This window comes from Zonotrichia albicollis, chromosome 7, assembly GCF_047830755.1.
Source record: "Zonotrichia albicollis isolate bZonAlb1 chromosome 7, bZonAlb1.hap1, whole genome shotgun sequence".
Lineage (NCBI taxonomy): Eukaryota > Metazoa > Chordata > Aves > Passeriformes > Passerellidae > Zonotrichia > Zonotrichia albicollis.
Window position 1 is genome coordinate 35997794 of NC_133825.1, and position 17656 is coordinate 36015449.

The window sequence follows — 17656 nt, forward strand, 5'->3', positions numbered from 1 at the left end:
AACCTCTTCTCTTTGCCATAGTTTTTTGCCCATGATGGAAGTTATCCACAAATTTATCCAACAAAACCCTTCAGGCTTCAAAAAAAGTAAATTCTAACAACAAAACCCATCTGTTTTAAGAGAGAACACAAAGGTCTGTCTTCACTCTCAATCTTTTCCACACAAAAATTCTTAAATAAGATAATTTAAAAATTCTTTTATACATCAGGGCAGAATCTTCAGAAATCTTAGGGGAAAAATTATATATCTTAACTTTAATAATGCCAAGACCAATATGACAACTTTGCAACTCCAACTTCAGGACTAAGCAACAAGCTGTAGGTTTTTGAGGTAATCAAATTATAAACTTTAAGATAGCCTATGCATTAAAAGGAAAAAAAAAAACCAAAACGACTGACGTAAAAAAATTCCATTGGCCTCATTCTTCCTTTTGTTAACTTTGTGTAAAGCATCTAAAGGGTGTTTGCTCAGTCCTAAGTTCCTGAAAGGGACCTCAACTGGGATGGTGATGTAAAAGCAAGAACAGGAAGATTCCATTTTCTCTTCTATAGCACAGTAGAGGCAGACGTAACAAATGAAAGTAATTTATTTTTGTCACTGAAGGAAAAGACAGGTTTAAATAATGCTCAGGAGATCGAATGGCTTAGACTACAGGAAGAGATAAGTTACCATTTGCTGATGACAAGCCTTACTGCTGTTAGATAGAATTAGTCTCAAGGGGAGGCTACACGAAACTAAGGGAAACAGAATTGAAGAAAAAAGGCACTAGGTGGTTCAAAAGACTTGCTTCCCCCATCAGATAAACACAAAACCAAAAACCCATCTATGAGAACATATGAAAGTTTTCTTTTTTCATCCTGCATTGAGAGCAAAAGACAAATAGAACAATAGAGATAATATCACAGTATTCCAAGCTATTGCTTTAAAAGACTAGCAAAGTCACAAAGACAAGACTTCCTTTATACTGTCTGCTGTTTGGATTTGGGAGAAAGATGAAGGCTTTCACATTTAGAGAAGGACCAACAGCTGAGACATGAGCACTCAGTCAGTAATGATCAGGTACTGAAAAATACTGCAGCATGAAACTGTCTGCTGAGTTTTCTTCAGTAGGCCTGACATATATATATACACACACATACATACACACCCTGAACCTTTCTTTATCTATTCTGCAGAACACAATGTTTCATTTGAAACTTCAACCCGTACGTTTATATGTACATAAAATATTCACATGTATACCGCATTTATCACTCCAACTGCCTTGTCAAATTTCATAGGAAAAAGCTATATGAATCTTAATAATTTAGTATTCAAAACCAATGTAATAACATTTTATTTTGTATCTTTTCTATTTGCAGCATTTCTACCACTTCATGTACATTTGTTTCTTTTCAAGGTTGGTGAAATACTTGGACTTATTTTAAAATTTAATATAAATCAACTACAGCCCACTGCAAGTTGACAGTCATGACATTCTAACAAAGATAGTGACGGCATTCAGCCTCTTCCAGCTGTGATTCTCTCACAGGTGAGGTATCAGCACACCCCACTCCTGTCTTGATAGACAAAAGCAAGAACAAGCTCTAGATGAGAAAAAGAGTCAATGTGAACTTCACTTTCTTCCCCATCACTAACCCATCCTTCTCTTCAAGGTAGTACTTAACTCTGTATCACTTTTTCAGTTCTTTTAATTTCCGAAGGTTTTCATCCTGCTGCACACTCTGAGGCTTCTAAACTACTGCATCTTATCACCTCCAAATACTGAAATAAGTTATTAACAGAAGTATTATCCAATCTTCCTTAGATTAAAAAAAAAATAGACAAGAGTGAAAATTCACTGATTTCTATTACAAAGATTCATTAGAACAAGCAAAACTGAATAGCCACATTATTAAACAATTATAAATGCAAGCTCACACATGGTGGACATCAGTCCTTCATCTCACTGAAAGCTCATATCTTAGAAATGTGGTGTTCCACATCAATGAACCTCTGTGTGAGACTCAATGGCAGTTTTGTGATGCAGACAAATAGCTATTTGAAACTGGTTTGAGACAGCCAATGTTTTTAACCTGAGGCAATCTTGTATTGTAGTGATAGAAGTAAGGCTATTAACGAACTCAACAATATTTAACTATTCATGTTGAGCCTCCCATTGGTCAAATTTCACAAGTCTAACACTGTACTGCTCAGGGCAAGAAAACGAAATAGGAACCATTTTCATCAGGAAAAAGGCTGAAGTTCTTCCTATTTAGAAGGCAAAATCAGGGCAAATTTTAGAAGAAGTCTCAATTATGTATTTTTGCATCTCAGCCTCTTCCGGTCTTTGAAGACCAGAAAAATTCACATTCTTTGTTGTTCTCTACAGTATGATGAGTAGAAAATGATAAAATTAGACACTAGTATTTATAATCCAGATGTCTCTAATGGGCTTCTAGCTCAAGATTCAGTGAGAACAAAGACATGGTCAATACTTTCAATAGTAAATTAAGGCACAAATTCCAGCTTAGAGGAAAAGGAGAAACTGAGATATTTCCATCAATGTAGGCAAGTGACAGCTTCAGTCATCTGAAAACTTACAGAGCACAGTTATATCACATGCCTGCATCTGCATTAAGAAAAGAAGTGCAAATGATACTAAGTGTACTGTACAGAAATTCACCTTTTTTAGCAGTTACAGTATGGATCATAACTCTAAAGTGTAACTCCTATTCTCTCTCTCCTTTCAGCATCAGTTCTTAACAGTACATTTACTAGAGCACAATGGTAATGGAAGTCTGTAAGGAGATAGCACAGTCAGAGGAAAAAAATAACATGAACAGATAGACAGGAGATTCTCAGTTTTAATTCAGTACTGTCCTAGAGCCCAGCAGTACCTGCTTGGCTGCCTTTCTGTCCTTGTACGGCAACTACGCAAACACCTGGAAGCGGAGAACATTCCAGAACTGCCCTACTCAATAGCACTCCAACTACTTAGCAACACAGTGATTTCAAGGTCTCTTCAGTTGCTCAGAAACTGCAATCCTTCCTCCAAGCCCAGAGGATGGAACTGTGGCAGCACTAAAGTCACCATGGAAAGTTCAGCTGCACTTCACTGTCAGTACCACAAGCCCCTTTCACAGTTAATTCCTTCTGAACCATGTTTCTCTCTAAAAAGTCTATTTTACAGCTGATCCTGAAACTGAAGGGCTAATTTTCACCTTCCAGCTTTCAGCAGTAACTGAAGCTGGTGCTATTATTCCTACTTAACAAAAGGAGAGCAGGTCAAGAAAGAAGGCACAAGTCTAAAACCAACCACATGAAATCAATTAATTTTCAGTCTTGTGCATTGTCATTTGGACAAAGCTTTAGATCTCTAGTTATTTGAAATTCCAACTAGAAACTGACATCTTTAATAGTGTTGTTTCAGACACCAGGACAGTAACGCATTTCAATTTGTTTCCTGTGTCTATTACCCTTGTGTGCTTGTGAGTGCCAGCTAAGTTTAGCAACTAATTAGGCTGGAGTCACAATACCATTAGAGGTCTGGATCAGTAATTCACCAAGCAGGAAACAAAACATCTCTTGTTGAAATAACTGCAGCTTTAATTGAAGGATTTTTAAAAGAAGAGTTCAAGGGGAAGAAGTCATCCAGTAGCCATACAGATCTCATTGTGTGCATCCATTTTAGAAGCCACAAAATAGGTTGCACTCAAATCAAGCAAAACCTCTGGCTGACATAACTATTTTAAAGGAGCCAAGCTTTGACACTAGAGTAATAGCTATCAAAGATCATCCTGAAGATAATTAGTAGTTCCAAAACCATTTTTTTTCTTTTTATATTGAAATCAGATTGTTTCAATACAAACATTACTTGCCATTGTTCTAAACAAAGCAGACCAAGCAGCTGAAAAACTCCAACAAAGAAGAACCAAGTCAGGTCATCACCAAGGAAGGAGCAAGGACTTAATTCAAGAGACTTGGCACCCCTGTATAAAGGGCAGCTTATTGTAATCAAAGAACTTCATAACACTGAGAAAACACAACAGGCCAGGAGATGTATACAAAGCACTACTATTCTGCTACTGCAATAGCAAAAGGTTATAATAGGGGTAGAAAAAAGTCTCAATACTTTTGGAAAAGAGAAGAACTTGAAGTATCAACACCAAGAAGGAAATGGTCAACTTGGAAAGATTACAGTATTATAAAACCCTTGAAACAAGTACATAAGCATTAACCTACTGGAGGTCTTGGAATCTGCAAAAGTAAAAACAAGCAGAGATCACCATGGAATCCTTGGCAGAAGTTGGTCTGGTACCAAAGCACTTAAAAATTCAACCAAACTCTACACATGGTAAGAGGTAAAGCTTTGAAAGTTTCACAAATAGTCTGAATCCCATAAATGGCTGACCAAATGCACACAAATCCCAGAGCAAAACAATACATTTCTGCCTTAATGCAGGGGAAAGCCCTTGCTTTTCTGTCTTGTGTATTGCTCCAGGGTGGTCAGGGAAAAACAGCTGAGACAACAGGACGCTGTCATAGCCCTGCTCTCCCTGCTTTGGAAGGCCTCCCAACTTGCTAGATGAAGAGACAGCAGCAACTTACAGAAATCAGTGCACTCAGCCCATGTCACAAGAGACAAGGCAGAGCATGCCAACTTCTTCACACAAATGTGTACCTTCATGTATCTTCACTGACCTTTGCAAAAGGAGTAAAAGGGTCAATGTTCAGAGCCACTCCTGGCTCAAGCAGCTTTCACTGAATGTTTGATTGTGCTGTGCTTGGGTTTGGAATTCACTGGGGTTTAACAGGCCTGTACATGCTGAAAGAGAAGAGTTAAACAACAGATCTACACACAGATGTGTTTTATCCAAAAGGAATACAATGGCTTTGTCTATCAGATGGAACTAAAATTTCAGGTCACTTAGTATTACCACAGTCTTCCCAAATTCCTATTTCACCTTGTTCCATCTCCATGGTCTTTGAACCTCTTTCACTGTATCTATTTACTTTATGCAGATAAGTTCAGCAACTACTAGGCAAGGAAAAAGGGTTGGGGGAAATCAGTTGGCCAAAGGAGCAAGTAATTCCGCAAACCTTGTAAGCATTTTTGTGCCAAGTCTTGGAAACTTGTTGAGGGATGAAGAACATATTTATGTAAAATCCTTAGTACAGCTTCAGAAGCACAACAAAAAGAACGAAACAAAAACCAGTCACCTTTGGGTCTCGCTTTCCTCAACCACATCTAAATATAAAGGCTTCTACAGTCGCCAAGTTTGCAGGGAATGCAGGCCACCTCTTAACAATCCTTGTCCTCAAAGAAAGACACCCCAAAAACGATCATGGGGATGAGGAGGAGAATGAGCACAAAAATCACGATATCTCTGCTGGCATATGTACATACATTAATAAAGCATAGCAACAACTGAATTTCTGAATTTTTGCCTCTTTAACCTTCAAAGACTTCACTATTTTAGATTCTATTCTACCACCCTTCCTGCCTTATCATTCTCATTTAACATGTGGTATTTCACACTTCCAAGGTTCACTTTTCCTCCTCCTCCTTCCCACCTCCCCCCATCAAGAAACAGAGAACTATAAGCATGACTATGAAGGCTATGACTCTGAAAAGCAAAAGATATTTGTTTCAAAATATAAAGAACCAGATTTTTTTAAATATACCTTGAATTAAATGCATTGCTAGTTAAAGCATTTGAATTATCTAAGAATACATGCCATAAAAAATATTGTATTAAGGAAACGGATATTAAGCAAGCAAATGCTCCTTTAGCAGGCAATGAGATGGTTGACTTGGGAGGCTAATGAATTAGTATAAACAATTTAAATCTAATTTAATTTAACAATGTAGAGCATTTGTGCATTGCAAAGCAACAGACAGTAATCTGTTTCTTCATTAAATCAAAGATAAAATTGCTGATTACCCTTCCCTGAATTATTTTATTGAAGAGGATAGCAAACAAATTTTATACTTAGTCATAAAAGTTCATGGCTAGTCCCCAAACAAGTCAATGTAACCAGTGAAGGGTACCAGTGAACATAATATAGGCCAGCTGTGCTTTAGTGTAACATTATTCAGCCAAAATAGATTCTCACATTTTAACAGTTAGTGAACAAATGTTTATGCCAAAAATTAATATGGCATTTTAAGTTTACTTTTTATTTTCACAAAACATATCTAAATAGCACCATTTACTACTCACAATCTTTAGAAGTTCTAAAATTATATACTGAGAATGCTGAGCATTTGGTATTGCCAGAGGTACTAAAAGTATTAACCTCTCCCTCCATTTTACAGATAAATTTATGAACTTGCCTCAAAAGTGTTACCGGTGATATCAAATTCTGGTGGAACAAAGGCACCTTCTGGATCATCTTTGAAAACAAAAAGAAACATGGCAGATTAGAAATTAGTCTTGTTTACAAAAACCACAAACCAACTTGATGATGCAAGTGTAATGACACACTCCTATCTGATACAAAAGAAACATTGTACAGCAGTATTTTGGTTCACTCCAATCCACTGTACAAAGAACCTGTTATCCATGTTTATAGTGCTGGAATTAAATAAAGTGTGGTTTTCAAGCTCTCTCCAAAGAGGTATCATAACTTCCCTACTAAGAAACAAACCAGATTAAACACTCACAAAGAAATACATTTAACATGTCTACCACTTCTTACCTTCAGGCATTTATGTTCGGACCCAGTCATCACCAAAGCTGGTGCGGCTCAGCTGTGGCTTAGAGGTTTGATTTGATTAACTGGACAGTTCTACTCACTATTTTCCATTACAGACCTGGGAGATAAGGGTTCAAGCAGCAAAGCCAGCCTGAACAGCTAATTGCTTCTTCATCTACAGGCCAGCTTAGAACTCTGACCTTCCTGCTTAGTTTGTTTTACTTATAATAAAAGAGTAGAGGAAGTAAAGAGCCCATGCATGTGTTGCTGAGCAGAGAACTGAGCTACTGCAGCAGCCAATTCTGAGTGAGGAGGTGGAAAGAAGAAAAGAACACATTATGAGAGTCTGATGCTGTTTCTGTATCCAAGCAGGTACACAGTATCACACTGCACTTATGTCACATAAACCCATAAAAAACATCAAGGAATTCAACAGGAGCACAACAAAAAAGCCTACTCTCCACATACATATCCAGCTCACCTAGTCTATCCTTCTGGGAAGTCAAGATGATTGACATGCAAAAAGGGTGTTTCCTTTCTCAACAAGAAGAAAAAAATAGTATGTTCAGAGGCACAGCATAATCATCATAACTTTAGCTTTAATTCTAAATCATCATAACTTTAGCTTTTGTGCCTGTACTTAAGAGTGAAATGCAAAGTTTTTATTAAAACCAGTTTTGTAGCAGAGACTACTAGAGAGGATTTTTAAAACATATTCATACGTTGTAGCTAGGTGGTATGGATGACTAGAAACAGTAACTGATTTACAGCTCTTTAGGACATTCTCAAATGTACTTTCCTACTGAAAAAGAGGGCTATGCAACCAATTTTGCATTTCTTACCCATCACCACATTTTTTCCTGATTTTGGGGGTGGGCAGAGGATGCTGAAGGGGAGGGGAACTAACAGAGAGATGTTTTGTTCTCCCCCTCCCCTACCTGCAGACTACTTCTTTTTATCTCCCCACTACCTTTTCCCTTTCTTTCCACAGAACACTTTAAAGGCTGTACAAGTATTTAACTTATCACTGGTACAGCTCACTGTATTATTTTAATATAATGTTTACAATGGGAATGTGTGTGATCTGAAGAGACAAGAAGGTATCAGAGCCCTTGGCAGAATATCCTATTGAATGGTTGTCACTTTAGCACCACGGAACTTGCAGGAAGCAGAACTTGCTGCTAAAGCAGAGGTGACAGCCTGCTCACTTTCTCTCATTGGAAAGCAAATCCAGAGGTTATAATTTTCTTCTGGAAGAATAAATCCATAGGCAACAACTGCAGGGAAGCAAAAAGGACAACCTCTTCAAGTGCCTCCAACACTGTTATCTTTTAACCAAAGAGTAACAGAATCTGAGAAAGAGCCAAAGACACAGTGAAGCCTGAGAGAAATAGAACACAGGTGTCACTTTTTCGCATTCCTATGGAAAACATATCTTTCTTTAAAGAGAACTAATGAAAAGTCTTTTCCTTAGAGACTAACACGACTTCAGGGAACTAAATCTTCGTATATTTGCTTTGCACAGGAATTTGTTATCCTACATTTTAAGTACATGAATACAGCATTCCTGGATCAATTGTTTGCCAGCTATTCAATTAGACTAGAACATTTAAGAAGGAATTGATTTTTCTCTTCCCAAGCTACAAGCAAAGATCTTAGTTGAGGGGCATTTTTCATCCACTAGATTTATGCTCTTCAACAAGTCTTTCATACACCCTTGGCTTATACAAAGCCAGCTTCTTTTTATTTTTGAATTTCAAGGTATGACAAGCTCCTTAAAATAAAGGAAACTGATTCCACATTACCCTATTAATATGTAACTAAAAGTTGTCTCATGTCTATTTAAGGAATTTAATTTAAAAAAACATAACAATTATGAAGGTATACTTTAATCTTTATTAATGATATTTAGGATGTTTCATTTATATGAAAGACTAATTGTAAAAAGGCAAAAAATCTTCATTTGTTGCAATGGTATCTTATCTCATTTTTATTCTAGTATTTTTTCTAAATATTGTGATCTAGATTTTGTGTGAAAGCATAAACATCCTGACAGAGATTTAAAAATAAATCAGGCTAAAAAAGTCACAACAAAAACTTGACTGGTGTGTATCTGGACTAGAATGGTTCTCCTAGTTATGAGCCAAAAAAATTTAAAAGTACCATAGAGTAAGAGCTGTTTGGTTTTCTTGCTCTTCTCCTGTAGAATCATTAAGAGACTGAAGACCTATCATCTTGACATGCATCACATGAGAAAGGAACAGCAACCATAACATGCTTTTTTGTCCAAGCTGAAACAAGAAGTGTTTTAAAGTCAAGCATCACCCTGTTCATCTGCTATGATACCTGAATATCTTCCTTGCTATTACATACTGGTTTTTAAGATATTAAAATTCATTTCTCAATCAGTCCCAATACTTGGCAAGTCTGAAAATAATTACTTAAAAACTAATTTTTTATTCAAGAGAGAGCTTAAAAAAAAGGCCTTTATTTGAGACAACTTTCCTTTTCAATAGCAAATATGCAATAGAATTGCTCCATTTTTATGGCCACAATCACCAAGATACACCGACTATCAGACTTCTCTAGAAACAGAACATATCCATGACATCAGAAGATCTGTAAGAGGTGAAGGACATGCTTTACAAAGGTAGAGCCTTGCACACACAAGTACACAATCTGTGTGTTTAAAATGGAAATAAAGAAGACCTATCACGGGATAAGTCTTAAAATAACTAGGAGGAATTTTCTAAGCAAATTCAGAACAGCCTTTGTTCATCAAATATAAAACTGAACATGTAGTTTCACATGAAAATATTCACAACCCTTCCCAAATAAGTTTTATTTTATCTTTATTTTAATTGGAAGTCTTAAAAATAGAATGTAATATTTTACTGCAGTTTCTTGCACAGTTCTAAAACAAACAGCCTGGGAACATAAATACTCACCACTGAGCTGTTCCATGAAGCATACATTGCCATTGGTGTTAAAAGCCAAAGTGTCAGGAGTGATGCAGAGTGTCTGGAAGATTGCAGAATGGGCAATGCTCTTCAAAGAATGGCAACACTCCAGGCAAATTGCCCAAATATCTTGCTCAGTAAGACAGCTATCCCGCAGTGACAAAATATCAGCAAGGGACACATTCTCCTGCCAAGATATGAATTAATAAATTATCCTGGATTTCATGACACTACTTTCTGCATCATAGATTATATTTGACACAATTGGCTACAAGTAATGTTTCCAGCAAGTTCTCAGACTTTCTAGGACACTGATTTACACCCCAAGAAACACCAAGTGCATGACTTTGCTCTATAACACAGAGATGTTTTAAGAAGCATAGTTAACCTGAACAAAGATATCGCAGTATTCCAACACATAATACTATGGGAGATATGTAAGTTACATAAACACTACATCAAAGGAAACAGACTACTTGGAGGTAAAAGCAGAGAGACTAAATGAAAACATTTCATCTCATCCCTGCCTTTCAAGCTTTCCCAGGTGTCTTTATATAAACTACTTTAAAATTCTCTTCACAGCAATTCTCCCTACCATTTGTGAACTGGGAAAAAGTACCTTTTACGTTGGCCTGTCTTAAAAATGATGCTGTTGTGAAGTTTAGTGGTGTAGACCATTTAATAAACTTTGAAAAGCCAAACATGCCATAGAAGAAGTGTTTTTATATTTGGACTTAAAACCAAACACTTGGGTTGTCCTAGGCCTTCCCATTATATCCAAAGCTTTTAATGATCAAAACAGCTCATGGGCTTAAGTGTCTAAATTGCTGCCCTAAACTGTAGTCAACTCGTACTGACCCTATTACCACAGTAAGGCTCTGAGTCCATTCCCAAACAAATGTGTTTCTAATGTGGCTTTCCTGGTCAAGATGTTCCAAAACATTGCTTGGCTCAAAGCACCAGACTCTCTATGGATATTTTTGGAAAACAAACCCAATACATTACCCATAGCTACAGAAGTCTTCATGAACTTAAAGGAATGAGGAGAAAAAAACCCCAAACAAACAAAACATCAACTCCATCTATAAGGAAAAGTAAGGTAACAAAAATAGAAGGTAATCTACAGAAGTTACTTTGTATCAGAGCTATAACTACTACTAACTACACAGTGATATTAAATATAGCCTTAATGGAAGGTGCAGATATACATTGCTTAGCAGAGAGAAGAAATAAATGATGTCATAATCAGCAAAAGAGGATGTGAACTACCTTACAGCTCCGAAAATTGCAGTAGTTTAAACTTTTAATCCCTTGGAGAACAGTTAAAAATGTCTTTACCTACTCCAGCACTGGAGAACATCAATAATATTTGGATTAACACATACAGAAGGGGTTAACAGTTTATTAAACTGTCTTTCAGAGAATTAAGCATTGCTTTCATAATATCCTTCAAATAAGAAACAAACCTCAGTCCACAAGTGTATTGTGCTTTTTAGTCTAAAGTATAATGCTTAATAAATAAATATGAGGTAAGAAATAAAGCACACTCATTGCTGTTTGGCAAATGTAACTTTTCAATGGTCTTATTTTTTATAGACATGGCCTAGACGTGGATTGATTTACTAATGGCAGCATTATTTCAGTGCCTTCTAGCACTAATCATGGATCCTGGTCTCATCAAATTCAGTCCTATATAATAATGAGCAGCAAAAGATCTCAGCACAAAATCTTATTTTCTGTGTGCTATGCTCAATACAATTGTGTAATGCTGCCATCAGAGTGTGAGGGTGGATAAGAAGGCTTTGCAAATTTCCATAGGGAAGCTGTTCCAAGCATTAAGAGCAGCAGAGAGGTTCCTCTTATTGCAAACAAAAACACACGGCAATAAACTCTCCTACAAACATTAGACTTTGAAACATTAGACTTTGAAACTTTGAAACTATCCTATCCCGCTGAGTGGTGGGATAAGGATAGGCTTGGAAAGAGGAGATCCACTTCTTATTCTATGGCCAGCAAAAAAGTAAAAAATAGAAACTCTATGATCAAAACAATGAATGAGCAATTATTTTTAACTCTCCTAGAATCCTCCAGCTAGGTGACACGATGGCATTTGCCACAACAGAGAAATAAAAGAATGATTTACTAATCAAGATGCAAAACTAAGTTTGATCTGTGCATATGGGCATAAGAGGCTCAATTCAGAGTGTACATGAAAAAAATTAAACCTGCAATCTTTCAGACAGCCTCAGCATCACATTCCAGTCACAATAAGGACTTGAGTGAACTTTTAAGTTAAGCTTTGAGGCTGATCTCCACTGCAGATAATAATTACCAGCAATGATATCTACACCACAAACCTACAAAACATCTTTGTCTTGTGGTTATTTGGGAAGTAAACAAAAGGTAATGCTCAAATGTCAGATAAGCTTAGTTTAACTTCCTTCCCAGGGATGAGAAAGTTATGTCATACAGAAAAAGCAAAAAAAAAAAGAAAAAAGGCAAAAAAGTCCTATGAATGTTCCATGGCTTCCATCAGCAGTCGATGGCTAGGTGAAAATAAAACTAACATAAAAAAAAGATAAAGCAAAATACCACCACCACCATATTGCAGGCCTTTCTATTTCCAGGGCTCCAGGGCAGCAAGTTACCTACTTCAGAGAAACCACAAATTTCCCAAATGATCAGTCTTCCTTGACCTTAGTTATTAAAGCTGCTGTTGCAGCTGAGCAAGGCCTTTGTAGAGAATGAAAACATTGAAAACACTGAGACTTGCATTTGGCTGGCTTGTATCTCCAAAGCAACACAGACCAAGAGGTACCACTGTGGAAAAAACCATCCTTTTAACACTCAAACACAGGAGGTTCTGGCAAGCTGAAACTTCTGGTGAGCAGCTGCTTCAGTACTTCGGACCACTGGAAGCTGCTTCAGTACTTCGGACCACTCTTTTTGTCTCTTTCAGCAAAAGACACTTGTGTCTGGTTTTAATATGAAAGTGTCTGGTTTTAACACTAAGCACTACAAAAAGTAAACCTGTTGGGCAACCACGCTTAACTGCTCACATTAGTTTTCAGCTTTCTCTCAGATTTTCTTCAGTAAGTACAAAACTGTTCAGTAGCATACAATTAAGCAGAGATAATTAAGAGAGAGTAGGAATAAAAAAACTAATTGGCCACATACCATTTCTTAAAAACTTTGAAATCAAATATTAAGGAGTATGAAATGAATAAAGTTCTAATAAAGAGAGGAAATGGAAACACAGCCTCATCCTTAGCATTTTCTACTCTTCAGCTCAGGCAGATTTCTGCTTCACATATTGGCAAAAAACCACCTGCATCAGACATCAACATCATTCTTTATACTTGGTACAATGACAAGAAGAGCAGACTCCACTAAATGACTAAGCAGCTCACATTTCAGTACAACAGCACTCACAGCCTTCTGACACCTTTTTGCCACGATAATTCACACAAACTTCAAAACATTCTATTTCAGAATCACAGAAAATGTGGCAAATGCCATCCATTACATTCATCACAGCTGAAGAAAAACACCGGGTTGGCTTGACAAAGCAACTCTTTTTTATTAACTTATCTAATCACCAGGTGATAGGTCATGCTCATTCTCCCAAGAAAAATACTGAACCTCTATGTTTCTGTAATAATTAAATAGATAGGACTCATGGGAACCCAAAATCAAAGTATACATTGAGCAGGTATGAAAAATAGGTTCTGTACTTTCTTGTACAGAAGCGTTGACCCTTAGCCTTCTCCATTCCGAGAAAATACTCTAAGTATTTAAGCGTCCGTGTAAAAAAAAAGGCCATTAGCACCTTCCTCCAAGATTTTGCATGGGCCAGTCTGAGAGGGCCTACAGCACTGAGCACTACAGACAGTGGAAGAGCCAAACTGCCAAGCCAATGGGTGACTCAGGAAAGCTGAAAGGGGCTTTGCATTTTCAAACTCACATTTAACTCCTGATTCAGCATGGATTCTTGACATGGCAAGTTAGAAAGTTTGCAAGATTTGGTTCAGGGAATGGGCAGCTCACATACAGTTCACCAAGCCTTTACTTATAAAAGCAAAGCATCTCCAAACATTTTGCCCCAACATTCATGAAGGGGTAAGAAACACTTCATGTGAAAAGATGTAAAGATGAGCAAGAGCAACAAAGAGCAAGGGCAAAACCAATAACAGAGCCAGACAAATGCAATGACAAGAACTGGTTTTAGCTACAGGTTTTCAGCATAACAACTGAAGAAACAGATTTAACAGTTTGATATTTTTGATTTTTATTTCCCAGTGTCAAAGGCCTTTTAGCACAGGGCAGCAATATACGGCAGTACGAAAGAAGTGGTTGGCAGCTTCGGGAAATTATTCTGCCCGTGTAAATTTCCCTTGATCGGGTGCGACAAGGACACGTACTTGCCGACTGCAGCATTAACCCACGGCTACGACAGCAGTGACGAGACATCCCGCACTCGAGGACCATGACTTTGCTGTTGTGTGGAGAAGGTGCACGGCAATGGGCTAAGCCCAGGCTGGCGGCAGGGACCAGGAGCACACAGGGAAAGCGAGCGGCGCTGAGCCGCGGCCTGGCCGCTCCCGGGGGCCGCTGCGCCCCCGGCCCGGCCGCCTCCCCGAGGCCGCCACACCACAGGTGAGCGCAAGGGCGGCGGCTCCATCCCCGCACCTGCCGCACTCACCTCATCCTCCAGCAGCGTCGGCAGAGGCTCAAAGTCGTAGCAGTTCACTTCCTCCTCCTCCTCTTCATAAAACACGTCCTCTGCAGCGCCAAGAGTCTCCATCCCGCCCGGCGAGGGAGCAGAGGCTTCACCTCCGCAGCCTCCCTGTGCGCTCGGAGCACGGCCCTCGGCCCCCGCCGCGGCTCATCCTCACCCCGCCTGCGGGCTGCCCCCGGCAGCGACCCCCGCGGCACCGCCCGCCCGCTTTAACCCCCTCCCCTCCCCTGCCGGGCCCGGCCCGGGGCGCCCCCGCCCCTCCGCTCAGGCCCCGGCCCGGGGCAGCGCTGCCATGGCAACGGCCGCCGCCGCCTCGCCCGCGCGGCCTCACTGCGGCGGCTCCCGCCCTCCTGCGGCGCCGCCCGCCCCCGCCGCGCCCCGGGCAGGCCCGGCAGCCGCCGGGGTACGGCCGCGCACCGTGCTGGGTGCCCGCGGCCCCCGCCCCCCCCGCCGCCCTGGGGTGGCGGTGCCGTGGCCCTGCGCCCTGAGGGGCGCGCCCGCCGCAGTGCGAGCTGGGGCCGCCGGGGCCCGGCGGGGGCCGGGGCCGGGGCCGGTCCCTCCCGGCTGCGCTCTGCGGGCGAGCGGCAGCGGCGGGGAGGGAGGGCCGGCGTCGGGCGAGGGTGCTTGGTGCCCGCGGTGGCACCGGCGCTGCTGCCGCCGCCGATGATCCCCGCCCTGCCTGCCCGAGCCCTCGGGCTCGCGTTACCGCCACCGGCTCTCCGAACCGCTGGGTTTGCTGCATTAAGCAGTGTTTACAATTAAGACAGGTGGCCAAGTATTTGCACGCCCGTGGCATAACCCTTGACGCAGTTCGAGCCATAACAACCACAAGCAAAACCAAGGCGCTGTCACCTCCTTGACGTTCATTAGCCCCGGCCCATTTTTGCTATCCACAGGGCTTAGAGTGCTTCAAGGAACTTCATTGAGACTCCCCTTTAAAATCGACGGTTCACAATCAAGGATTCCTTCAAAACCACCACCCGCATAAGCCAGTTTTTAATTCAAGTAAACCCCATTGTTGTTTTGAGTAAACAGGCTGTAGCCTGGGAATGGGAATCGGCTTTTTTTTTTGGTAATGGACAAGTAACCCCTGACCAGGTGTCTCCTGATATAACTTTAAGCCACATAACAATCTTTTATCTTTATTGTAAAAACATGGTGGATGGAGAGAACACTTTTCTCCTGTAATTAAATTTTAGAACTACTGGAAAATAATGGTGCCAATTTAATTATTCTGTTTTCCTTTATATCTATAATTCTTTGTCAAAATGAAGTATGTTAATTAATTAATCTGTGCATTGTACAATCAAGCAAAGCAAGAGTTTTTTTTTTTTTTAGTATGTAGTGTTCTATGGAAAAGATTAATACTCTATTAAAATAAACATTAACAAACACTGTGAAGCAAACAAAGGTACATTGATTAACTGCCCCATAAAAGTCATCCTGCAGTTGTAAGATTTCTCCCAATTGAATGTTATTTGGATACATTCCACAGTCATGGCATGCTACTGAGAAAAAAGCCAAACTCAGACAGATTGCAGCCTTTCATATATATGCTGTCTTCCTACTAACATTTTTGAACTAAATTGATATGAACAATAGATATACTTACAATCTGGTAACTCAGGCTTTTATGAACAAGTGTTGAAGCATGGAAAACAATGCCTGGTACTTGTAGAAAAAATAGGCCAACATTATAAAATATGCAAGTTTCCTAAACTGTATTTTACCAGCATTTTTGGCAAAATACTTTCCTCAGGCAGCACAATCTACCCAAGAAGAACCCAAGAATCCAAGAATGGACTTTTGTGGGTTGGACTCAAGTGCATTATTGGAAAAAAAAAAGAAAGAGAAAACAGAAAAAGTTTCTCTGGTGCCTAAATCAGGCCTAATATCTACACTCACCCATCAATACATCTTAGATGGCACTCCATTGCAATCACTGCTTGAGCATTCACAAATTCTTCTGAAAAGTGATTAAGGTAAACCTGTGGAAGCTGCACAGAAATTCACATGCTACTTTTGAAAGTGTCAATGTTTTTTGTTGACTGAGGAATTCCCTTTCTAGTAATTGGGTGATAGGGCATTTGTGAGGTTAGCAGGCTCAGGTTCACACACCTACCCTGCGTTATTTGGACCTGCATTATTTATTTATTGAATCTAGACTTAGGTAGATTTTATCAGAGTAAGTGCCTGACTTACTGTCTCCAAGTGATCCAGGATGCTTCAGACCTATCTCATGGTTGCTCTGGTTAACTTGTTAGCTCTACTGAAGAGCTATTTCTACGAAGAAAACAAAATGAAACAAACACAACATTATTCTGTAAACAAAAACTTGTAGTGGACTTAGACTTAATACAAGTGTCTGGGCAGGACAGAACGGTCCCTGGAACTGACATGGTTTGGTATATTTTTTTCCAGAAAAATTGCTATGCTAAGCCTTTGCTCTCATCAATAGTAGTGTTGTTTTCCTCACAGCTGAGGCAGCTGTCAGAAAAAGCATTGCAACTTGTTTGATACATTTACATGGCAATTCTCAGGCTAGAATATTCATTCTTATTAACTTCTGCAATTAGTCATGGCTCACGGGGATTGTTGGAGGACGTGCAACACTACACAGTTCAGCATTATAAAAAACCCACATGTAAATGAAGCTGTCAGTTTGTCTGCAGTCATATTTTCCATTCTTTTTTTCCACAATATTGCTTAGGGAAGTGTAAGTTCCTAGGAGGTCTTTATTGGTAGGCATTTTTTGAAAAGCATTTTGATGAATGTATGTCTGTGGAAATTTATTTCTGAGTCTGAGGTTGACTGAATGTGCAGGTGAGTATCATATTAAACACAAATATATAGAAGACAAATCAGGTTCTCATACGTGAGAGCTCTCAAAAGGTAGAAATAAAAACATTACTTTGTACTAATAATAGTCTACAGATGGAAAAGAAATAAGAAATTTTAGTATTGATTAAATGAATATACTGTGATTAAAATTGTTTTGGTACAGGATTTTTGGGTCAGGCTTTACTATGAAAGTACCAGAGAGAGGTTTCACTTACCTGTGATCAGGTTTTGAATATGAACTGAGAACTGTTTAGCAATAATTATACCAAGAATCACAATTACTAGAGATTTTGACTTTTTAATACTAAATTAGAGATGGAAAGCTAAGCAAAGGCAAACTCCAAATATAGCATAGATATTATACATGAGAAAATTCTTGACCAAAAAGTCACTAAATCACATGGAGCTTTGTGTTTTAGACTGTATGATCACAGAC

At 39.4% G+C, this 17656-nt stretch overlaps 1 protein-coding gene across 7 annotated transcripts in view; it reads right to left on the minus strand.

Moving 5' to 3' along the window:
• Nucleotides 1-14477, minus strand: part of KNDC1 (kinase non-catalytic C-lobe domain containing 1) — a 55610-nt gene extending 41133 nt beyond the window's left edge. For 5 of the 7 annotated variants that reach the window (XR_012581117.1, XR_012581118.1, XM_074545034.1 and 2 more), the window contains exons 1-3: nt 14344-14477; nt 9630-9828; nt 6320-6378 (exon numbers count right to left, since the gene is read on the minus strand). Coding sequence is in view for 3 of the 7 variants with exons in the window: in XM_074545034.1 (XP_074401135.1) it covers nt 6320-6378; nt 9630-9828; nt 14344-14445 (360 nt within the window). In the remaining 4 variants the exon portion in view is untranslated. Of the gene's footprint in view, nt 1-4683; nt 4808-6319; nt 6379-9629; nt 9829-14343 lie in introns of those variants that run through there. The other 2 variants (XR_012581119.1, XM_074545035.1) reach the window with 2 other exon arrangements.
• Between the last annotated feature and the right edge of the window lie 3179 nt (nt 14478-17656).